Raw genomic sequence first — 23,588 nt, forward strand, 5'->3', positions numbered from 1 at the left:
CAGAACAGCGAAGACAACAAAGGCTAACTTACATGAGAAGCTCAAGAGCTATGGTAGGCCAACATGGGGCAATCGCACGGAGATGTTGGACAGGCTCCGTGAGTTTTCCAATGACCGAGACGAGTGGCTGAGGTGCGTCACTGGCATGTGCCCTGAATCAGTGCTAATCTCTCCCGCATGGCAAAGCTTATTCAAGCCTAAGCTGAAACTGAAAACGAGGGGAACATAACTCACGCCAATCCCTGTCAAAACGAAGGATTGATGAGGCATTCGGAATTGAGGAGCAAACAATTACTTACAAAGCAAGAAGAGCGCAAATCGCACACAATGGGCACTCCAGGATGACGATTGAGCTGCAAATTCAGCATGGGTGAGCGGAAGTGATACTATGTCTCGCGAAGCTCACATATTGTTAAAAAGGCACATGCAGTGCTATCAGCGTTTGGTATGCCTCACGATTTGAGTGTACCACCTCCGGTAACACAGCGAAAAAGCTGCCACCAACAAGTTGCTGCCGCAAGTGAAGTTGAAGGACTCAGACAGGATGAACATCCGCAACAGGATGCTTTCACTGTTCGTATGCAGAAAGTAGATTCCAACATGTTGTCTGTGCGAGAAGATATCAGTAATGTCGAAAATCACATCAGTGTCCTCACATCGCATATTCTCGATATGAAAACACTGATGGAATCAAAAGATACACGCACTTTACACACGGAGAGCTCTGGGTGCCACAACATGGCAACTGTCCAGTCCCCACACACAAGCGCGCATTGTCAGCAACTTGAACGCGCCATCCAAACCTCACACAACCACTGCAGACAACATCTGTGCCTCTGCCTCCAGAGATAATCCCCCCAGAAAACCTTGGAATTGCAGCACCTTGGCCAAGAGAAATTCCTGTATGACAGGACAACTGTACCATCACCTCCTACCATCCACCTCTCCAAAGATATCAACTGGCTGTGTGAAGAATGGGAGGAATCAAACTTACTTGTCGTCAATGGTCGCGGAATCCCTGTCAAGTATTGGGGAGAGTTCTACAAGAAAGGAAAGGGCAGTTAAGACGGCAGCATGGGATGCACTTCGAGTAGAATGGGGAAATTGGAAGGTACGTTTTCTCTTCAGCGAGTCACACGTGCTATCTGACCTCTCGTCTGTCTTTGAGTTCATTGCTGAGGAATGGCAGCGATACCCAGACAATGCTTCATTCTGGCGTGCATTCAGTGACGAGAATGGCAAGGTTTTCCTTACCAACAAATCCTGAACCATCTCGCAGAGCACCGGGTCTCTGCTGCTGCCTGAGATGCTAATGATGCACGCACCTTTTTTGGTGGCAATCTCGACCACCCACTAGCCCACGGTGCCTTTCACTATGCTAAAAGTGGTAAGACTTACTTGTCAAGCAAGGACGATGCTGTTGCAAAGAAGTGGTGCGAGCTTCTGATGACACGTCCTGACATTGTTGAACAATGGACACGTCGAATTCTCGGTGACCGCAACACTCAGGAGCAGGGTTTTTTATCATAAGTATTGACCTTTCCACCCCCAACACTCAGGAGCAGGTTTTTTTTATCATATTCTTCGACTTCACCACCCTCGACCCTCAGGAGCGGGTTTCTTTATCATATTCTTCGACCTCGCCACCTCTATAACTCAGGAGCGGGTTTTTTTATCATATCTCCCCAGACTCGTTACTTACTACATATCCGTACAGCGGCACACCATCATACTGTATCCCTATCCCTACCTAGCTGTTTCTATAGGTAACTTCAATCTCGTTTGGGCATTTGTCCAGTAGTTTATAAGTATACATTCTCTCTAATCTACTACTGTACACACAAGTACGCACTACATAATCTAGTTCTCTTGTCCACCAGCTCGCCTATAATCATAAAGGGAGCACTTGTAAGCTTCTCCAGCGCACCTGTAATCATAAACGGAGCACTTGTAAGCTTCTCCTGCACGCCTGTAATCATAAACGGAGCACTTGTAAGCTTCTCCAGTGCGCCTGTAATCATAAACGGAGCACTTGTAAGCTTCTCCAGTGCACCTGTAATCATAAATGGAGCACTTGTAAGCTTCTCCAGCGCGCCTGTAATCATAAACGGAGCACTTGTGAGTTTCTCCTGCAGTGCCTGTAACCATAAAGGGAGCACTTGTGAGCTTCTCCAGTGCGCCCACAAGTTCAGGTGCATTGGAGAAGCTCATCCCATAACCATGAATGGAGAGCTCGTAAGCTTCTCCAACGCGCCTGTAACCATGAAAGAAGGGAGAGCTCATGAGCTTCTCCAGCGCGCCCATAACCAAGAAGGGAGTACCTCACGAGTGCTCCATTCATGGTTATGGGAGCACTCAACCAAGAAGGAAGTACCTCACGAGTGCTCCATTCATGGTTATGGAGCACTCATGAATGAGTTTCTCCAACGCACCTGAACTTGGTTATGGGAGCACTCATGAATGAGTTTCTCCAATGCACCTGAACTTGGCAGCGTGTTGAGGAGCCTACAAAAAATAAGGATCAGGGACGCTGTATATTGGAGTGCTTGTGAGCTTCTCCAGTGCACCCATAACCAAGAAGGGAGTACCCTTATGAGTGCTCCCTTTATGATTATGGGAGCACTCATGATGATGAGCTTCTTCAACGCACCTGACCTTGGCAGCGCATTGAAAAGCCTGCAAAAATAAGAAATGAGGGACGCTGTATATAAGCTTCTCCAATGCACCTGACCTTGGCAGCACACTGAGAACACTAGGAAAAAATAAGAACGAGGGACACTGTAAGCTTCTCCAACGCACCTGACCTTGGCAGAACACTGAGAACACTAGGGAAAAATAAGAACCAGGGATGCTGTAAGCTTCTCCAACGCACCTGACCTTGAGAACGCTAGGAAAAAATAAGAACCAGGGACGCTGTATACCATTAACTCGTCTTGGACCGGCGCTGCCCAATTTTCATCCGGCGAACGCGTCTTGGGGATGCCGATCATGCTTGATTGGCATGGATGGTGGTCGAGGTCCAGGTGGAGCGCGATTGGCAATTGGAACCAAAGAAGGAAGCGAACGCTGTGGCTGAGCAGTCACGTGTCACGTTTGCAGTCTCAAGCGAGACTGCAAGCGCCACCGGTGAGACCGTCAATTTTTCACACGAAGTTTGCTGCCAGCGCGTTTAAAACTTAACAAGGGGGTTATCAAACTTATCATGATCAACGTTTTTAATTTTTCAGTGTTTTTCAGACTTCAAAACGTTTCTCAACCATGGGCAATCGCCTCGCCAACGCAACCGTGAACTCAGAGTCTCGGATCTTTCCTAATACTTCCACCTACCCTGTGGCTATCTTCCTTCCGGACATCAAGCAAGATCTGACTTCGGGAGACTTAAACCCGCTGTACTTAAATATGGTGTACAAAATCTGCAGTAACTCTTTTAAAAAATCCCGGATCTTCATACAACCTGCTACAAGTTTTATCTACAGCAATTCCTGCTCTTGCACTGTCCAGTGATACATCTTCACTCTCGGAAAATCAACCATTGGTTACTTGCACTCACTTACGGCGATCGAACCTCAATCTCGTCCGGTATCATCACCTTGGCCTGAGTCTGAGCGAAACGAAATGCAATTGTGGTCAGGATATTCAGCACCCAACAATTACTTGCAGCGTGAAAAGCCATCTCTTGTGGAATTCCAGCTTGGTGACTCCTGGACTGGCCTCGAGCTTAGGTTGAAATCGAACATTGAACAGGTGGCGTTCACAGGTGGGAGTCTAATGGCGTTTTCTGTGCACCTGTGGGGGTCGAGACCCAGAAGCGTGCTTCTAGTGTGCGTTGTTTGCGATTCAAAATCATGCACATGCACTGACCAATGACCCGGGCGTTCGTTCATAAGTTCACCCTAAACAGATCTTGGGACAAACCATGGCGAATCTGCGGCACCAAACGTTCTTCTGGGGCGATTCGTGTCCTGCTACTAGTGAGTCGCTACCAAAAGAAAATTCCTTCGAGTTTTATGTACTCCAGGCTCATCTGTTCATCAGATACTAATACTTGCCTATCACGACCTCTTGGTAGATGGCAAAACCAGAGGAGGTGAACAATATTGTATCATTTCGATCACAAAAGAGTACTGATTGATGTACGTATCAAGGCATTTCTGTCGAAATATTCAATGCTAGGCAATGATTCATTGGACGGCTGACTTACCACCATGCCGCTCTTTCCACTACTTCCCGTATAACAACCACTTCACTGAGTTGTGGTGTCGTCATCTTTATATGCACCTGCTGGAGTAACCTCATTCGATTCAGGCTGACTGTCACTACTGCCCACTGTTATACTCGCGTCTCTGGTCCCCTTCTTTATTGCCACCCTGCCTACGTAGGTAACATAGATTGAACAGGCGGCACCGATGAGGCAAATAACACCTATCACGGGCTGGTACACGCCGAAATCGGGTACCGTCGGTGGGCGGAAGCAAAAACGCAAGCCATTGAAAGTATTAATTACGCCCAAGACGGCTGGAATCACAAGATCGTCAGCAGCCGCAACTGAACCAGTTCAACCACTAGCACGCACTGAGGGTGTTGACTCAGACTCCCGCGCTCTTCTTCCCTCTAACAGTTTTCCCGCGGGAAAGTTAACTACTTTGTTGCCCATATACCACTGATTCGTGCCCTTCTAAGTGGTTACCACGACAGAATCTAAATTTATTTGTGCCAACGCAGGTTCGAAACGTGCCGAAGGCAATTTTTTTTTTTTGCTACCCTTGAAGACTGATATTCGCCCAACTTGAAGGGTGGCTTCGTACACAACAGAAATTGAATCACAATCTGTCAAACCTGTTGATGACCAGGTCTCGACACTCGGGTGCTTTCGTCGGACGTTCATCTTAACTGGTCCTAGCCAGGTGGTTACTGCGACAGAATCAAAATCTGTTTCTCTTCGACTGCGCAGGTTCGAAATCTGCCCGTTGGCAAGCCTTTTTCTATTGGAACACACCTTGAAATTGATTCATCGACGGTTTCCTCAGAGGTCCATCTAACTGGTCTTAGCCAAGTGGTTGCCACAACAGAGTCGAAATCTGTTTCTGGTGGAGTTGGTTCGAAACCTACTTTCAACATTTTTCGCTGTCCAGATCCTTGGAGGTTCAGGCCCAGTCATTGCGCCGACATCTCTTTTTGGTGTTCATGAAAAGGAATTCGCTTTTATGACAACAGTACCTGATATAGCAGGGAATGTTGAGCTCGTACACCTTCGTTAATATTATTGCTGGTATACGTATGATGGCCCGCGTGCATAGTGCGCATTCCGAAAATAATAGATTACAGGTTGAGTATACCTGGGTCCTTCAACGTGTCTGACAACAGTGGGCGACAGCCAATCGTTTCCCCTTCCTTTACTAATCTCATCACAGGCTGCTATTGAGTGCTAAGTGTTGGCGCCGGTCTCCCGGCCTCCAGTTCCGGGTTCCTTCATGCACGATGAGACTCTGAATTTCTCTCGGTATCCACGAGACCCCTGAGCCTAACTCCAGGGATTGTCGTGTCAGCTATCATCGTAGGCCGTATGCAACAACGGGTTGGAATTACACGTTACAAGCATCTCCCTCGCCAAGAGAATATCGAGGACAGTGACAAGTCAATCCCAAGGTCTGCTGGCAATCTGCTGGCAATGCAGATTTCATCTGTTGAGGGAGTATTTTGCCAGGTGGAACATTATTCAGGGCATAAAAGCGACCTGTCTTCCTGCCATCCCCTTTAGATTTATTTGTGAAGCCAAAATCACATCTCACAAAGAATGCGTCTCTCCTTCGTGGTCGCCGTCGTTGCTGCTTTCAAGTTGACAGTGTCTATGCCTGTCGCTGACAGTCGATTGTCCCTGGTTATGCGAGTCGCAAAAATGCTGCGCTGGCTATGCATGTGTACCATTCATGGTTCCTGTGAGTATAATAGTTTTCATCTAACCCCATGACTCACTTGCATGGTAGGATGGGATCGGATATTTTTGCGATGGACCCTACGACAGTGAGTCGTGTTTCTACTTTCGCATTTGGGCAGTGTAGTTGACGGCACGACACATAAAAGTAAATAACTTGTTGCTGAGCGCTCGGTTGTCACGGTGAACAAATTTCATCCTGCTGGAGCATTCAAGCTTCAAGTTGAAGACCTTAAATTTGAGGAACACCTCGTTAACACTTGACTGCATAAAATATGACTGAAATACATACGGCGCATTATTGTTTCGACGACACACGTACTTGGTTATCTTCGCATCATGTTTGAACAATTCAAGCTCAATGTAGGGTACAAAAGTCAAGATAGTGGAGGAAAAAAAGCAAGAGTCATTAGCAACTGACAGAGAACGGGTGAATCGGCATATGAACAGAAGTAGTGCGCGAGCATACCGAGCGTGCGTCCTGACAAAACACCAACAGTCCGGTCGAATCTTTGCTAATATAGTTCGCAGCGTAAAATGACGGAGCTTGCTAAGTCTGGTGACCAAAAGATGGGACACATGTACATTGACATTCAACCAAGGACAAGCAACAATGTCGTATGAGGAACTGACGACAACCTCGTTATTAATGTAGATAGCGTGATCGCGAATGGCTGACATGTCATCTATTCCACACAACGCATCAAAATAATGATTCACGGCAATGAGACGGGAGCGCAGGACTCATCACCATTATCAGTGAACCACAACGGTGACGTCACAGTTCGGCATTTGGCAGACAATCGAGCAACTCCTCGAAAAATGCAGATGAAGGATGAATTATTAATCAAGATACATTTGCGACCACATGTGCGACCTTTCCAGGACATGGTGCATACCTAATTGCATCAAACACTGTCGAAGTTGAGTCACACCGAGTGGCTGAAGAACGCACCGAAATTTGTCGTAAGACCACGAAAACCAAACCGGGTCTTGGCCCACCAAATCATTCAGAACTTCATGCATTCTGGAATACAAATTTGTTTAACGGCGTGAACGACAAGTGCTTAACGTCCTCGAGGACAAATGTGAATAAGCAGCATAGGAAACGTACTAGTGTCAATGAAGGAAAATAAAAACAAAACGCAGATGTGTGAGAACTAACTCTTTGGCCGATTCCGATTCCGACTAACGACTACAAAAACAGACCATCGCATGCCCTCATATTGGGGCATACCCCAACCACGAGAATGACAGGTAAAAAACCGATCACCAAAACAAAGCCTTCCTCTGGCGAGTCAGGTATGGCTTTTAATAGCCAACGCTTCACTGTGCGCACAACTGAGCTGTATTGGATCTCTATCATAATCATGAGTCGGAGTCAAGGAGATGTATTAGATGACTCCGAGTCGTGAATCGTGACTCATTCAATACATCTCTTTGACATCTGCAACGTACCATGCACGCAGACTCGGACGCTACTTTCGCAGGACAACTTTAAGATAGACGACAATATGATGCACAAAAAAAATCTTCTGTAGAGCAAACTCGCACAGAATTTCCTTTCACAAAACGAGCCGCGCAGCGGAAATCGCTTGTATATAAATACATCAAAAATGCATGCCACTACAGTATCTCTAGCGTCCTGATCATGTCCGGAATAGAAGAAAGGTCATTGACTTGTGCAATAATATCATGATCTGACGCGATTCTCTTGTATTCTCCGCCGCGCTGCTGCGCTAGCAAAAATGCGCTAAAAGGCTGCTTAAGGCGAGCAGCCAATCGCAACGCTCGACCGCTCAGTTCCGAATCAACCGACTCCTCTGCTTCAGGGAACCCGCCAAGCGAATCCTGTAATGGAGACCCGGGAGCAGACCAATAATCTTCTTCGCTCTGCATGTCGTCAGCAACGTCAGGCAGCTCTTCCGAGCGAGACGGTTCCGCGAAGTCAGGAAGCGCGAGGATATAACGATTCCACGGACGAACAAGCAAGAATGTCTGCATAGTAGGTCGTGGTGATGAGAACTGAACCAACTTGTCCTTCGTAGTGATCAGCAGGCCATTAAGCCCGTCGGCCTTGACTTCATATATCTCCTGGTCTTGAGCGCGATTCCGTTTGACTGCTGTGACACGAAATGTGATGCAAGGCAGATGGAGTCTGCAGTTCCCGAAACGAGGAGCGTTCAGGTTGTCAAGCATGGCGTAAATTTTCAGAACCAAATCTACAGTCATGACATGTCGGAGCGAGGAGATTGACGTCTGAATGTCATCTTCGGACAGAGATGGCAGGGTGTATGGTGGAGCATTGTATGAAGTAATATCGGCTGGCAGACAGCTATTGAATTCGGATGATTGTCCCACCCAGTCCAGGGCACTGATGTCACCCGACTGAGCTACGACCTCTTGCAAGAGCCTCCCAAGCGCCTTTTGCTTCTTCTCGCCATAAATGACAGGCAGGTTGACACCGAAGATACCAAACAACGAATATGCAATATCCTCTGGCCACGTGGTGACACGGGCCGACACCCATTGCAGTTTCTCCCGGGCGTCTTTCATCCCTGGACGGAAGGCGACGAGGGCCTGCGCATCTATGCCCGTCGCATCTCCCATCTCCTGCATTATTGTAACGGAATCCTTGTGGTTGGAAGAACGATCGTCGAGATATAGGGACCAATCCTTCTGATAAAAGAGTACAAGTCTGGGGGCCAGGAATTCTTGAACTGTCCATCCTCGTGTGTTCCAAGCGCTACTTGCGAGTGCGCCAGGCTGCGACGAAGGTGGAACATCCGACAGGTAGATGATGGTAAGCGCTGAGTTGCGATACCAGATAAACATGGAGTTGACCGATTGTTGGACCTCGACATTGTTAGTCTGATCGATGCAACAGGTATCGATCCATGTCCAGCGATACCCCATATCGCAAGCAGTTTCACAGAATGACTGCAATTTGGCGATGCCGCCAACTGGATCCAAGTCGTATACCACCTTGCCCTGGATGCCATGTAGCATCGGCTCCTTCCCTTCCCATCTATGCGATAGCATGACATAACGGAAGTACATCGCCACCACATCTTGGATGCGCTGCATCGGGAGATCTACCTGCATCAATGTTGATGACAAAAGCTCCTTGTACTCTGTGCTCGTTTTGAAGGCATTGATCTGTACCTCTCGATCGCATAAGCGACCAGTAAAGGTGTTAAACAGACGATGTGGGGCGTCCTCGAGTTGAGCCTTAATAGTCTCTTGAATAGCTCCTTCAGCCTCGGATGGATTGACGTATTGTTCACGCAGCTCTGGAGAAAAAGTCAAGCATGTTTGAGGATGTGGTTATTTGGGGGCGTACTTTGTATTTGCGTGTCAGGAGCATTTTCCAACTTGAAGAACATGATTTTAAAGGTCTCGATGGCTTCATCATATCGTTGTGCACCATGAAGTACCCTATGCTTCAACTGATATCCAAAGTAAGATGGGGGGTTGAGATCGATGACCTGCGTATCACCAATTTGAGCGTCGAACACGAAACGGGAACTGTCATCGCACCTTTTCCGTGTCGAGAAGTGCGTCGTCCCATAGCATTTTTCCCGCCTTCGCCTTACTGCGGTTGGCAAAGATGGTTTCGGTTGCAAAATCAAGGTCGATTGCCGCAGAGTAAAGCTCAATAGCCCTGTCATAATTACCCGCAGTGAGGGCAGCATCACCGGTCGCAGCGAGGTCAGCCAATCCGTCGACAGCATAGAGCACGCTGCAATCTTGCTTGAAAGCTAAGTGAGATGAGGTTGAGAACTATACCGGTCGACATCACGAATACTTACCAGTGGACCAATCAAGGCAGCGTGCTTTAGTGGCCTCATCAGCCGCATCCATCATATATCGGTATGCTTTGATGGCTTCTGGAAGTCTACCTGCCCGAAGGAGCGCATGGCACCAATTCTGGTGTGCAGTTCGCCACAGGGACTCGAGGTCCCACCCGAATAGCTAGAAAAAGCACAGCCAGGCGTGAAAAAAATGATTTCCAGTTGCATTGCAATCAACCTACCACCACGAAGACATCATATCTATAATGAATGGCCGACGTAGACGAGAAATCAATAGTGTTGACAGCAGAAGTAAAGTGGCCAGCAGCTTCGTTGTGGCGTTCGTTGTCTGATGCATTCATTCCCGCTTGGACGTATAGATAAGCCTGAAGTGCGAGGTTCGCAAAATCAGCATCGACGCATGAATCTGGAGTCAAATGTGTTAGGAACACTCACTTCCACGATACTACAGGCAAGAGAATTCGCATCGGGACGAGTGGTAGCTAGCTCTCGGACCCGCAGAATTGCTTCGTCATGTTGATCTGCATTGAAAAGGGCGATAGCCTGACAACTGTCGTGTAAGTAGCGAGTACACGAGACACAATCGACGTACCTTAATCAAGAGTAGAAGACGAGTTTTGTTCAAGTCTGCATCCACGTACATGAACCCGAGGTCAAATGCTTTCATCGCGTCCTGGAACGGCCCTTTACCGCAGAGGGCGATGCCCTTGGAGATACAGCCCATCAAGGATGGCTGGATGCTGATGCTCTATATCGTCATACAAGTTGGCCTGTATTAAAAAGGTGGCGACGGAACAGTGTATCTCACCTTAAGTGCGTCATCAAGTGCGTGGTCCCAGTCGGCTTTTCTCGCCATAACAAACGAGCGGTTCGCGTAAGAATTGTAGTCGTTGCTATCAGCGTTGATCTCTTGCGTTATGAGCCTGTCAGCAGTGTGCAAGTCCCCGCTTATGCATGCATCGCGGACTGTCGTGTCGATGGTGAGGATCTGCACCATGCGTGGTCAGATTACGTGGTGGGGGTGAAGACCAGAAACATGCCTCGCAATCAGACTGTTGAGTCTTGGCATCAATATTGAGAATCAATATGCAAAGAGACGAGGAATGAACGGGAACTCACATTATCTGTCACTTGTTCTTTCGGGGCATCCTCGCGTAACGCATCCTTGAAAAAGATGAGATGAAGAAGGGACGGAAAATGAACAGAAACTTGCATCTGATGCCTGGTCTTTGAGAATATCCTCCAGAAAAGGTCCTGTCCACTTCGAGATCATGAAATCTTGTCCCCCGCTCAGGATGTGCTTGCCATCCGTGGAGAAGGTGACACAAGCCACTACGTTGGTGTGCTTGAATATGGCGATGGTTCGTCGATCCGAAATTCGCCAAACGCGAGCCTGGCGGTCTTCAGCCGCGGATGCAAGAAGGGTGCCAGTAGGGTTCAGGGCAATCATATTGAGAGGGCCAGCATGGCCCCTCCAGGGCTCACCGACCTGCATCCAGGTCGATGAATCCCAGATCCGTATGGTGGGATCTTGATTATTACCAGTCGAGACAAGCTGTTTTCCGTCGGGCGTCCACGCGAGGGAAACATTATATGATCCATTGAACGCGTTGTGACCCGAAAACTGTGCGATGCATTCCCTCTTGCTTGGATTCCATATTTGGATATCATTGTCTGTTGCAATGGCAAGAATTTCACCAGACGGCGAATACCGAACGCAGCGGATTGGAGAACCACAACCGATTGGATTTCCTTGCACCTGCCATGTTTGTGTATTCCAGACCTCCGTTGTGGTGTCCATTGAGCCACTCGCCAAAAATGTGCTGTCTGGGGAAAAATCAAGCCACCATATCTCTCTGGAGTGGACTTTGATGGGCTGGATGAGAGATTCGCCTTCTCTGTTCCAGGCGATAAGCTCTCCACCATCATCACCGCTTGCGATGAATTGCCCGTTTCTCGATAATGCAAGTCGTCGTACGCCGAAGCGATGCCCCTCCATTATCTTCAATACAACACTGTCTTCCAAGTCCCACAGACGAAGCGTCTTGTCGCTCGAGGCCGTCACCATACGGCGTCCATCGGGGAAGACTGCAGCTGCAAAAACACTATCTTTATGACCTTGAAATATTCGAGTAGCCGTGGTGATTCGAATGGCGGGCTGTTCTGCGTCCGTCATTCTACTCGAGGTGGATGATGTTGAAGTTGCTGGAGAACTTATGGGTGTCTTGATCTAAGTTTCATAGGTGCGTGTACCAGTGGCCTTTAGGTGCTTCTTCACAGCCTCAACTGCCTCATGATCATTAGACGCCCAGAACATGACGCCTGAAAGCTATATTTATGTAACCTGCACCATGTAACTATAAATCTAGGGCCAGCCTCGCTCTTTTCATCTAACTAGTCCACCATGTCCATTCCTCTGTTCGATTCCACCGCCTACTCTACCTGCTCCATCATGGAAGTACGGTCAGAGGATCGATACCACTAATGCCGGAAAAGACTGGGCTGCAGGCGAATACGCAGGGAACGCAATGATGGGTACACGTGCATAGTCATCGATAGTAACAACATCTGGAAGATCAGCGACGTCTTGCTGGATGGCGTCGGTTTCATTGGGAGGAACGGGAATAGAATCGATCTGGGGCGCCGAGTCCATATCCCCAGCCAACAGAGGGGCTTTTTGGTCTTCCGTCTCTTCCACTTTCGCATATGCATGTTCTTCTGCCATCATACTTATTTATATGTTCCTCAGTAGACGTTGTGCTTGTGTCAACTTTAACTTCCTTGTTGCTGACTGGATACCTGAGAGTTGGGGGCCGGAGTCGAGGGTATCGCGCGTGTCTAGCTCTCCAACGCTCCCGTCCGCACTTGTACTCGCTTTTGCAGAGTCAAGGATGAATCGTGCAGCACCTGCGCGGCGTTTCTGTGTTGCCTTCCGCCAGTCAGGACTTGGCTTCGAAGGAATGTCAAGAAGGCTTGTAGGGACTTTGGTCTTCGGCCGTTTGCCATTTACACTAGATAATACGAGTAGCATATGCGCCTTTGTGAGCTGTAGAAAGGTTGAAAAGAGCTGAAGAAGACGCACCGCTGTGCACTAAACTTGTTGAAAGAAGTGGTAAGCTCGTCCTCGAGACGGTCGTCTTCATCATCGCTAGAGTCTGGTTCATCTTTACCCCACCATCAGCAAGGACGATCCTTCTCATCGGAATCCTCCAGAGCTGAAAGTACGAGGAGAACCCGTGAGTGGGGAGCCGGAAGCAGAGCTTGCGGCACTGGAGAGGCGACGAGGGAGCGCTGAGTTTGAATTTATCGCTGGCGGCCCTGTCATTGTCGGCGGTTGGGAGTTTTGGGACAGTGAATGGCAGTTTGGACATTGTCGTGCAAGATACGCAAGCGTTGACCTCAGATCGTGAGAGCATCTGAAGGACAGTTGAGGCATATCAACTGCATTGATGTTTCTGTGGACCTGTGATCCCTGCGAACGTGTCCATGCTTGTAAGGCTATATTCCATATGATCGTGTACGTTCGCCTGCCACCGCATCTCAACTCAGCCAGAACTTATACAAAGGGGTGAAAACAAGTCAAGAGGCACCAGGTATATTTTACTCACACGAACCCCTTCACTTTCTCTCTCCTTTGCTTTTGGACCGCTTTCCCAGTAGGCGAGAGCAACGCAGCCCACCGGAAAGAATATGCACCAGTTTCGGGACTGTCAACACAAATAGAAATGAACACCTTGAAACCACTTTCATATCTGGTTCCATCAACACATCGTATTCCAGCTGCAATATCTTCTCAGGGAATGCATCCACTACCAGGTACCTCGAGTGTAGAATCCACGACGAGGTCGAGCAGACTGGGGTCTGCAGATACATGCAGCCCCGTGTCAGGCTGTCGAAGACGCGTCATGATGGGACCTGCGAAGCCGACGAAATTGGGCGGCAAAACGGATATCACTATGCCTGTGTCAGGTAGAGTCAGCTATGATCATTCGAAATTGGGATGGGGCTCAAACTTGACGCATATACGTCAAACCAAGAACAAAATGCGCACAAATCGCGGTATATGAAAGCATGTAGTGACTCGATGGTGAATATTGGCTCGAAATCGGGATATATGCGCCATAAATCATCATACACGTGGCCCACCAGATGTGTGTACATTCTATCGGATCGGCATGAATTGAAACAAGTCAAGTCAAGTAGACCAAGAAGGAAGGATATGGCGATAAACAGATGCAAAACAACACAACTGCAAATGATGAATACAGTACTCACCATCTCAATAAGAAAATTGATATCGGGTGTATGCAAACACGTTCATGCGGCCTGCTTTCTTCAGATCAGTGAAAATCATCTGAGTTTTCTCCCGACGATTTCGGGACTGCGCGACGAGGACGTTACAATGAATGTGACATTGGTTTGGAACAGCATTGATTACTGTAAGAGGAGTAGTACGGTCGACAAAAGTGCAAATCGAAATATGATGAATCGCATTGCAGGTTGGAAGTGAAAATACAATGGAAAGCGGAGAAGTTGCGTCATTGCCCCTTGATATATGTTGCGTGGCATGATATATATGCCGCCACACAACGGTACTTCATATATATATATAGATCCTGAATCTAGTGTACGGCGAATTTCGAATCTTCCGACATTCACAGGGTAAATTCACAATGCGCCCAGAGGCCCTCAGATTCACCAGCGTAAATTACGAGGGCTGCTCAATTCTAAAAGTTCGCGTTCACTTGGGATCCGAGCAAGTTACGACACTGATTAGCGACGCTTATAACTCCTTGTTTGGAACCGGACGCCGGCCGTCAACCGGTGACTTTCGGAATCATGCGTTATCAACTTGATCAGTTCACATCGTTCAACGCGTCGCTCAACATTCAACGGTGATCGATATGCCCCGCGCACAGCAGCGAAAGCAAGACCATAGGGATATTTTAATTTTACATTCTGTTGTGGCTAGTACATTGGCCATATCTAGGCATAAGCAAGGCCACCTTGAGGAGCTTTTCACTCCAGATCATCAAGATCTCGACGATGACGAAGGCAATGAACGGCTCACCCGTTTTTTGCGCAGGACAGCCACGGGCCTTCATGCTCTCTCTCTGATGATATCCGTGCCCAGCTCTCGTGGTCCTTATACCCAGTGGCGAAAGTGCAATGAGTTTTTTGATGTATCATTGAGTTGGCCTGATCGAGACTTTCATCACGAATATCGGTGAGTTGTTTTGTTTTTGATCTTCTTAATGCGCTGATGGTCTGGTAGTGTTAGTCGTGCAACTTTTGACCGTTTAGGTGCGAATCTTGGAGGAGAACCCCATCTTCAAATCGACGGGGAGGAAACCACAGCGACCTGTACGCTATCAGCTCACGTGTTTCCTCCTTCGTTATGGGACTCGTGGTGGCGACTCGCTGCAAGCTGCCCACAAACTTGGGATTGGTTTTGGAACTGTGTTCCTCTATTGCAAGCGTGTAGTCCGTGCTCTGCGGGAGATCGGCATGCAAGTAGTCACATGGGGTGACGAGACTCGTCAGAACGAAACGACATGACGGGTCTTGGACCGGTCGGGAATTCCAGATTGCATTGGAATGCTCCATGGCTCCCTCATATGGCTCACCGAAATGCCAGATTGGAATGGCCTGACATTTATTTGTCGAAAGAAATTTCCCGCTGTAAGTAACTCTCAAACACAACATTTTCTGTGAACTTACTTGATACGTAGATCAATGTTCAAGCCGTCGTCGACCACGAGAAACGATTCACTGCAATCAAGCTAGGGTGGCCAGGATCAGTCTCGGACGTGACGATGTGGAAAAAATCTCACATCTGGCAACATCGGCTCGATTATTTCCCAAACAATACTCTCCTTCTCGCGGATAAAGGTATATTCTTTGTGACCCTCACATCTTTCATGCACTGACCCTGAACCAGGCTATCCATCATCACCCTACATCCTTCATCCATTCACTGAACCCGGGGTCAATGGGCAGCTGCCTGCCGAAAAAAAAACGCCGCCGCAAATTCAACAAGCGTTTGTCTTCACAGCGCATCATTGTTGAGCATACCTTTGGTTTGCTCAAGGGCCGTTTTCCCTCTTTAAGGGATTTGCCACCTGAACAGGACATTCGAGATACTTACCATGTTGTCGAGGCACTTTTTGCCCTGCACAATATGTGCATTGACCTTGGAGATGTCCCTGAGCTCATTCCGTTGTTTGATAGTTCTGGCCCTGATCACGACAACACCGAGGATGATCAAGCTGATGTCGATATCTCTGGCTATGGTGGATTTGTTGGGGATGATGAACCTGAACTTCCTGCATGGGAGTCAGACGAGTGGTTGAGGGAAGCTGGCCGTCGTCGTCGTCTCGCAATTTTAAATGACCTTTTCCCATTAGATACTTGACAGCAATTACTGACCTGCAATAGTGAAATAATTCAATAACACTTGACGAGCCGCTGCTTTCACCTCTTCCGGCATCCCATCCATAGTCAAAATCTCTTTCGTGTTCCTCACCTTCGCCTCACTTTCTGCCAGTGTTACCTCAGCCCGTCCTTTCTCTATCATGTAATTATACTGTTTGTCCTCTCGGAGCTCACGTTTTTTGAGCAGTTTCAAGCGTGCAACGTCACTGTCTGCTGTCGCCTTCAAGAATTCAACATTTGACGCAAAAAAACTCGGCAGCTTCATTGCCAATACCAGTCTGCAAAGCCTTGCGTTTGTGCCGTGGTGCAGGGACTCCCTTCTGCATCGTTGGCTTGACTTTCTTGTCACCTGCGGACAAAACGGATTTGCGTGCAGGTTGACCTGCTTTTGGCTTACTCTTTCTCTCCATATCACTGTCCTTGCTTTCACCATCACTGCCCTCCTCGCTGCTGATATCGATTGTATCTGAGATCATGCCAGAGCGAAAATCCTCCTCTCGCACAAGTCCCGGGTGCTCACCAAGCCTGCCGAGTCATGTAAGTAATGTTTCGTGCAGATGTCCAGCTACTCACCTGTCGTTGAACAGTGCATACCATCCCTCGTCATACCATTTTTTCAAGGTAGCACCAGATAAGTTCCCAATATCCTTCCCAGCAGTTCGAGCATTCTCAATCTTCTCGTCAAGGACTTCAACATCAGGATCACCACCACCATTGCCGGTGATGGACTCAAAAGTCAAAATATATGAAAACACTTGTCGTAAGTGTTCGTAACGTCCCTTGATTGACTCTGGGCTGCGCCGTCCTTTGAATATACGTTTGGAGACCTGTATGGTATGGTGTTAGCAGTTATCGAGGCGAGTCTACTTTGCATCTTTGTTACCTTTTTGAAGATGTGTTTAGCATTGCCAGTGAGGCCTTCATAGAATTCGCTGTCACCACCTAGCAGGGTTTCGAGTAAAAGTTTGGTGTCTTCGTCTGACCAATGGCTTTGCTCTTGAAGGTGAGCCATGGCTTGTTCCCCTTCAATTTTTGTCTTCGCCTTTGTCTTCAATTTTGCAGCTGTGGCCTTCCGCTTCGATCCTTTGCTGGCACAGGTTTCACTACTAGTCTGAGTTAATGGTGTGTCGTTCTCAGTTTTCTTTATCTTCTTCGCACTGTCACCATCTTCCAGGAGGTTACCATGATATTCCTCGTGTCCTCGCTTCTGTGGTTGTGGAGCCACTGTAGCTGGCAAAGGTCTTGGATCACATGCTGCCTCGTCTGCCCGAGTCAGACCATAGACGAATTTATTTGAATCATTTGGTTGAGGCTGACCACATGCTTCGAGCACCTGGCGAATATGAGGAAGCTTCAGCTAGTCAGTATTTGTCAAGTATTATGTTCATGCTATTGGCCACTCACTTGTACTCTAGATTGCTGATTATGCTGTGGTCGGGGAATTGATTCATAGGGCTGCTCTTGTTGCAGCTGGCTGGATTCACGATACAGGATCAGTCACATACAGAGCTTAAAAAAATAATGACCTACTGTTTCGTGTCATACCAGTAATGCTCTGCACGATAATGCTGTTGCTGTTGCTGATACTGATTTTGTGTGTTGTGTGCAGGCACTGCTGTGACTACTGCCCGGTGCTCGTAACTGGTCAGTGGAGCAGCATGTTGTCCACCTCCATGCGGCATGGCATAGCCATATCGTGGTTGCTCCTGCTGTCGAGTGTATCCACCACCATTGTGAGGATAGTAGTCCATTGCTACTGTGCTGGAGCCGTTTACACTGGCAGTACAACAACTACCAGCCAGACACATCCGGGCTTCTTCGGAGTTGAGACTAATTTACGGAGCGGAAATGAATCGCTTAAGACTAAAATAACTCTACTTATGATATTCGGATCCCAAGTGAACGCGAACTTTTAGAATTGAGCAGCCCTACGGTAAATTTACAAGGCTGTCAATTAACGCTAATTTACCGTGAATTTGAACAGTTGTACGTGAATTTGAGTGAATTTGGGTGAATCACTCCCACAGGTTCCAATCAGAAGGAGCAGGTAGAGACCCGGACGAGCTTTTGACCGCAGTCTTCTTGATGGGCGCAGAAACAAACTGCGAAGCTTGTTTAGCGCTGGAATCCGAAAGTAGTTCACGTAGAAAAGGTGAACGCAAATCAATACCACTGGATCCAGCAAGCACAAACGAGTTTCTCTCCACTCTCTCGAACTCTGCAGGAAGGCTGTGATTACCATCCAACCAGTCCGCGCCGTCATCAAATCCATCTTCTGAATCCGAGCTTGAGGGTGACGCGAGAGTGTGTGGTTTTGGTGGAGGAGGCTTCCGACCAGCAGCAGGCAGATCCTCACCGGCGCGCTTGCCAAGGATCGTGGTTTCCATATCACGCCACTTGACCAAAGGTTTGTATGGCATTTTCTGCTTCTGCTGTGATCGAGGTAAGTTAATGTTTCAGATAAAAAATGAAGTGAACGACGAACCTTAGGATCGAAGCGGTGCCACTGTCGGATTTTGATGTGGTTTTGAAGTGTGCTGACTTCCTGCTTACTTCGTCGAGCAGAGTTGAGCCAGGTAATCGTTGACATGGTGCGCTCATCTGGCATGGATGTCGGGGAGACCGAAAATGTTTTGATTGCAAGAGGCTGTCCAGCTTAATAGTTTAATTCGTCCTGGTTCAAAAGTGAGACTTACAGCAGAAATATTTGCCAGTTCATCTCCTTGCAATGCCTTCCACCAGTGGAGGGCGCTTTCATTGGACCTCATTTTTCGGTTGAATGGGTCCTCGCCCTTAATGTAAGCCCTGTATTGGGTTCGAAAAGCAGCTAATGCTTCTGCAGGGCTAAATCCGACGAGTGCTGGGTTTCGTTGCTCCATTTCGATACTTGGATCATGGTACTTTTCACCATGATACCAGCGGATGTGAATGCAGCTTTTGCCGCTGTTGTGAGGTCATCGACCCATTTGACGAGGAGTATGGTCTCTGGGGAATTGTGGTGTTCGATTAGGTGGGGATTCGAGTACATCCACTACAGCCTCGAGCCCGGGCCCACGCTCCTTGAATGAAATAGGACCATTATGATGTTGACCCATGACACATTCGAGCTCGCGATTCAGCGCTCCGATTGGTCCCATGTCTTCGATTTTTTCGTCATCCAAGAAGAAGCGGTAGTGTCTGTGCGGCGTCTGCATAGGGAATGGTTTGGGGGAGGTTAGAGAGAAAAAGTGACAGCTGCTGTAGTTTGTCTTTTGTTTCGTAGTCCATAGTAGCCTAGCAATCACGATTCACTTTCCAATGCTTTCGTTCAGGAATCTGTATGATATTTTAATGATCTCATTATGGAAATTACAATTGCGGCGATGCTCGCTTCGTCCTATCATATGTCCCCAAATTCACCCAAATTTACACCCCCAAAGTACGCCCCCGAAATTCACATGCCAATTCACTCTAATTCACCCGGGTGAATTAGCCAGGGTGAATTCACACACCGCCACTTTCGCAGTACACTACCTGAATCCACGTGCATCCGGACGCAAGTGATGACGAATATATGTTGTTGTTCAATCGTTTTGAATCAAAAGCAAGGGGTCGAAGAACCCGGATGCACAAACAAGAGTCAACAACGCGTTGCATTCGCGCCGTCACGACTCACTTCTGAAATTCTACATATTCGTTTTGACTATCATGCATGCCACGACGTCTGCCAAGGTATGCAAATTTCAAGCCAGGCTCGTACAACAAGTGTGTTTAAATGTATGTATAGAAGTAAAAGGAATACATCGATAAACTTCAGGCAGAAATGGATGTTTTACAGAAGAGGATAGGGTTGGAGCAGATAATCGACTTCGATGAAACGCGCTGACCCCTTGAACTAATCTATAGTGAGGACGAGAGCGCTGAGGCTGTCGTATCAAGACACATAAACCTATTGCAACCGTTATAACGAAGCCAAGGACGCTACTCAGGTTTGGCCCACCATGTCCTGACCTCTATCATATCCTGCGAGCTAACGCTCTGTATCGAAGTTATTGATAGGAAGGGTATCAAACTCTACGAGGCCCTCTAATGTCTCTAGGAGATGCTCACATGTTATCACAGCTCGCCGCTTTGAAGGAAACCACCGTTCGCCAAATTCATAACGACATGGACCTCTTGGATGATTAGTGACCTCTTCCACTGCCCTGCCCTGCATCTGCAATATTTGGCTGTCTTTTTTGTCCCGCATACATCGCATTTCAACATAGCTGTATATTATGTTTGTAACAATATGCAATACTCGAGCAATTCTTCCGTCCAGCGCGCATTTTTGTTTCCTGTTCCATCGTCGCCCTCGATGGCATCAACACAAATGTTCGTGGTGGCTGGGTCGATTGCTATTGGAAACAACTTTACGCCCAAGTCACCTAGATTTGCGCAACATGACATGTTCATACACGTTCGTCGTTACTGCTCTCATTGCCAAGTGCATCAACACTATCCCTGGCCTCCACGTGCGCACAACGGCTGATGGTGAGAAACCCGGTCTTGACGAAGTCGAGGTAAGCGTTGTCATATTCTTGATTTTCCATCAGTCTAACAAGAGCCTAGATCAGTGAAATTGCGAACGAGTACATCGAAGTACGGCGTGACTTCATGGACTGGTCAGCATTTGGCAGTATAAGTGCACACCGACCCAGCGTCACTGGTGACAGACACGACCAACTAGACCTCGCGCAACAGGATCAACTGACAAAATTTACGCACTGAAGAACGCAGTCCTGATAGTACTTGATGAGAAGTCTCTTGAGCTCCCCCAGACCGACGCGGCCTCTCCTTAATTGCAGATACATTTCAGCATCTTCCTTCGTCTGTCAGTTTCGGTTATTGCATGCACCAGTCTTCGCTCTCTTTTCTATTCCTAATTATTGGGAGGGCACATTGACTAACCTTCTGTACTTCACTTAGGCTATAGCGCATTCCAAGAAGAGGCTATATCCACATGATGGTACATATAGTTGCCTAAACATCTACCACTGATATCCTCACTACAACATAATATCACTACCCGTGCAGCCAAGGCAGTCGCGCCCCACAATATTAGTATGGATAGATCAACAGTCTAGTTATTCGGTACCGGTATCCAACCTACATTCTACTTTAAGGGAAGGAATGATAGCAATGAAATCGCCCTGCTGGTCCGGTGGTGGTGTCACAACAGCGTTGAAAATCAGGATCTCCAGGGACATTTCGACCGTTCCAGAAACGCCTCCAACTCCTGATGAGGGGACGACAAAAATCCATAGCAAATCTCGAGGGCTGCGCAACTTGGGGAGCGTGATTGCATTGAACAGTACCGGGAGTGGGTTAGTTTCGAAGTACCCGGGACAAATGAAGCGCAATGATTGAAGATTCGCGTGTGTGAATCTCATGCACTGTACCCGTGGGGACATGAACGCTGGTTGACCTAGGATGAGCTCGCACGAGGAGAGGTTGGGACATAGAGCGAGGAAATGAAGCACATTTCGTGGACGAATTGCGATTTCGACGTGCGTCAGGTGGGCCCATACAGGATTGAGAGAAAGTAAACAGTCCGGTCCGAATGTCCGATCTAGGATCTTGAGGCTACGCACAGTAGATGGCAGTTGCGAGAGAGATTGTGCAGTGGCTGAAGCATCGAACCAGTCGCCAAAGCATACGGTAAGCTTCCGAAGTGCTGCAGGGAGGTCTGTTAGCAAAGGTTCTGGTTCTAGGTCGTCCCAGAATGTGATATCAAGAGATGAGACTCGGCTCATGTAAGGTTGAACAAGGCGTCGTAGTTTGGCCGTCCCACCTTCGGCATATCCAGGGCGGAGTTGTAATGAGAGCGGACGGTCTTGTGATCGCTTGAGCCATGAATCATAGTAGAAAGCTGACCGCTTCCATTCCTTGCGGTCATCGTCAACGTAAAAAGAGAGTTTGCACCACAATTTGGCCATGCCCACAGCAACGTCCCTCCATCGTCGGCATACTCTGGCCAACTGCATAGGAGACGGATCCGACCTGCGGTTCAAATGGTCGCTATCCATGAGATGGTAGTCAAATATCTTGGATAAGACGTCATCTGGTAAGCGCGCGAGAGCCGATCCAAGTCCTTTGTCCAGGTTCGCCGATTCAGGGATTTTGTCCTGCTTGTCCACAAGCTGCTGGCCAAGGTCTTTTGTTTTATCCCTGACGGAATCAACGAGGTTCAAGGTCTTGTGCGAGACCATATCCAACTGTTGACGTTGTTCGGTATTGATCTCCTTGTCTTGGAGCTCCAGGGCAGAGTGATCAAGCTTTGGCTTCCTGCAATGCGGGGGACCGAGGCCTGTAATCTGGTTCATCGTCAACATGGCATCAGATCATACACTTGAAATAGACAATGAATAGACAGACTGTTTTGACCACTTGTGAATTCATCTAAAACGATTGATGAGTATCATGATGAACGAGTGGTTGTAATTTGTGGAATCGATCACTCACGATGTTTCGTGGCGCATCTGGGACGTTGACTCCCGAGTTGGCTGGCTTCTCCTTTACCTGTCTGCATGTTATTTGCTAGAGCCAAGTGGAGAGAGAGAGAGTCGACTTAAGTATGTTCGAGGACAAAGATCTTAGACAGTGGAATGCACAAAGCCATCCTTGTCGTTTCTTCTTTGTTTTAGGCAATACACCTGGAGAATAATTGATAATCGATAATCAACAAAACCCTGGACCATGAAGTCGCGTTTTGGTTGCGTTGGCGGAGCGTTGTTCGCAGTGCCAACCACTTGTATGGATTACATAATGTATGTTGCCGTGCCGGCACCCTTTCAGAAGTTTGCTGCCAGCGCGCTAACAAGGGGGTTATCAACGTCTTTAATTTTTCAGTGTTTTTCAGACTTCAAAACTTTTCTCAACAACGGGCAATCGCCTCGCCCGACGCCAACGCAACCGTGAACTCACAGTCTCGAATCTTTCCTAATACTTCCACCTACCCTATGGCTATCTTCCTTCCGGACATCATGCAAGGTCTGACTTCGGGAGACTTAAGCCTGCTGTAAGCTTATATATGGTGTATATAATCTGCAGTTTCTCTTTTGAAAAATCCCGAATCTTCACTGCAAGTTTTATCTACAGCAACTCCTGCTCTAGCACTATCCAGTGATACGTCTTCACTCCCGGAAAATCAACCATTGGTTACTTGCACTCACTTACGGAGTTCAAATCTCAATCTTGTCCAGCCTCATCACCTCGGCCTGAGTCTGAGTGAAACGAAATGCGATTGTGGTCATGATATTCAGTGTCAGTGTCGAACGATTACTTGCAGCGTGAACAGCCGTCTCTTGCGGAATTCCAGCATGTATCCTGGACTGGCCTCGAGCTTGGGTTGAAATCCAACATTGAACAGGTGGCGTTCACAGGCG

General features: G+C 47.9%; 7 protein-coding genes across 7 annotated transcripts; 2 read left to right on the forward strand and 5 right to left on the reverse strand.

Annotated features, from left to right (window-relative positions):
* Positions 1-1,625: 1,625 nt before the first annotated feature.
* On the reverse strand, positions 1,626-2,990 carry DFJ58DRAFT_844973 (uncharacterized protein; the record flags this gene model as incomplete). The annotated part of the gene is made up of 7 exons (XM_041393116.1): positions 1,626-1,649; positions 1,703-1,746; positions 1,853-2,138; positions 2,433-2,505; positions 2,651-2,676; positions 2,800-2,825; positions 2,873-2,990. 7 exons carry the CDS (start codon positions 2,988-2,990, stop codon positions 1,626-1,628), a joined length of 597 nt encoding a protein of 198 aa, XP_041239546.1.
* A 2,804-nt stretch (positions 2,991-5,794) lies between these two features.
* DFJ58DRAFT_844974 (uncharacterized protein) lies at positions 5,795-6,556 on the forward strand (the record flags this gene model as incomplete). The annotated part of the gene is made up of 5 exons (XM_041393117.1): positions 5,795-5,842; positions 5,866-5,936; positions 5,985-6,021; positions 6,300-6,406; positions 6,457-6,556. The coding sequence occupies 5 exons, from the start codon at positions 5,795-5,797 to the stop codon at positions 6,554-6,556; spliced, it is 363 nt and encodes a 120-aa protein (XP_041239547.1).
* Positions 6,557-12,004: 5,448 nt separating this feature from the next.
* DFJ58DRAFT_808240 (uncharacterized protein) lies at positions 12,005-13,588 on the reverse strand. Its single transcript, XM_041391284.1, has 5 exons — positions 13,356-13,588; positions 12,982-13,302; positions 12,826-12,895; positions 12,540-12,758; positions 12,005-12,476 (listed from the first exon to the last, which is right to left on the reverse strand). Exons 2-5 carry the CDS (start codon positions 13,181-13,183, stop codon positions 12,212-12,214), a joined length of 756 nt encoding a protein of 251 aa, XP_041239548.1. The 5' UTR covers positions 13,184-13,302; positions 13,356-13,588; the 3' UTR covers positions 12,005-12,211.
* Positions 13,589-13,684: 96 nt separating this feature from the next.
* Positions 13,685-14,086, reverse strand: DFJ58DRAFT_808245 (uncharacterized protein; the record flags this gene model as incomplete). The annotated part of the gene is made up of 1 exon (XM_041391285.1): positions 13,685-14,086. A coding segment is annotated over exon 1 (299 nt), but the record flags the coding sequence as incomplete, so codon positions are not given.
* A 2,326-nt stretch (positions 14,087-16,412) lies between these two features.
* Positions 16,413-19,376, reverse strand: DFJ58DRAFT_916446 (uncharacterized protein; the record flags this gene model as incomplete). The annotated part of the gene is made up of 10 exons (XM_041395477.1): positions 16,413-16,531; positions 16,580-16,707; positions 16,756-17,009; positions 17,066-17,515; positions 17,587-17,656; positions 17,713-18,012; positions 18,208-18,614; positions 18,668-18,829; positions 18,879-19,082; positions 19,209-19,376. 10 exons carry the CDS (start codon positions 19,374-19,376, stop codon positions 16,413-16,415), a joined length of 2,262 nt encoding a protein of 753 aa, XP_041239550.1.
* A 1,227-nt stretch (positions 19,377-20,603) lies between these two features.
* On the forward strand, positions 20,604-20,931 carry DFJ58DRAFT_732406 (uncharacterized protein; the record flags this gene model as incomplete). Its single annotated transcript, XM_041386169.1, has 2 exons — positions 20,604-20,723; positions 20,773-20,931. 2 exons carry the CDS (start codon positions 20,604-20,606, stop codon positions 20,929-20,931), a joined length of 279 nt encoding a protein of 92 aa, XP_041239551.1.
* Positions 20,932-21,191: 260 nt separating this feature from the next.
* Positions 21,192-22,949, reverse strand: DFJ58DRAFT_808257 (uncharacterized protein). Its single transcript, XM_041391286.1, has 2 exons — positions 22,666-22,949; positions 21,192-22,602 (listed from the first exon to the last, which is right to left on the reverse strand). Exon 2 carries the CDS (start codon positions 22,533-22,535, stop codon positions 21,288-21,290), a length of 1,248 nt encoding a protein of 415 aa, XP_041239552.1. The 5' UTR covers positions 22,536-22,602; positions 22,666-22,949; the 3' UTR covers positions 21,192-21,287.
* Positions 22,950-23,588: the final 639 nt, after the last annotated feature.

The sequence above is a fragment of the Suillus subalutaceus genome, assembly GCF_016647625.1.
Source record: "Suillus subalutaceus strain FC151 chromosome Unknown DFJ58scaffold_124, whole genome shotgun sequence".
Classification (NCBI taxonomy): Eukaryota; Fungi; Basidiomycota; class Agaricomycetes; order Boletales; family Suillaceae; genus Suillus; species Suillus subalutaceus.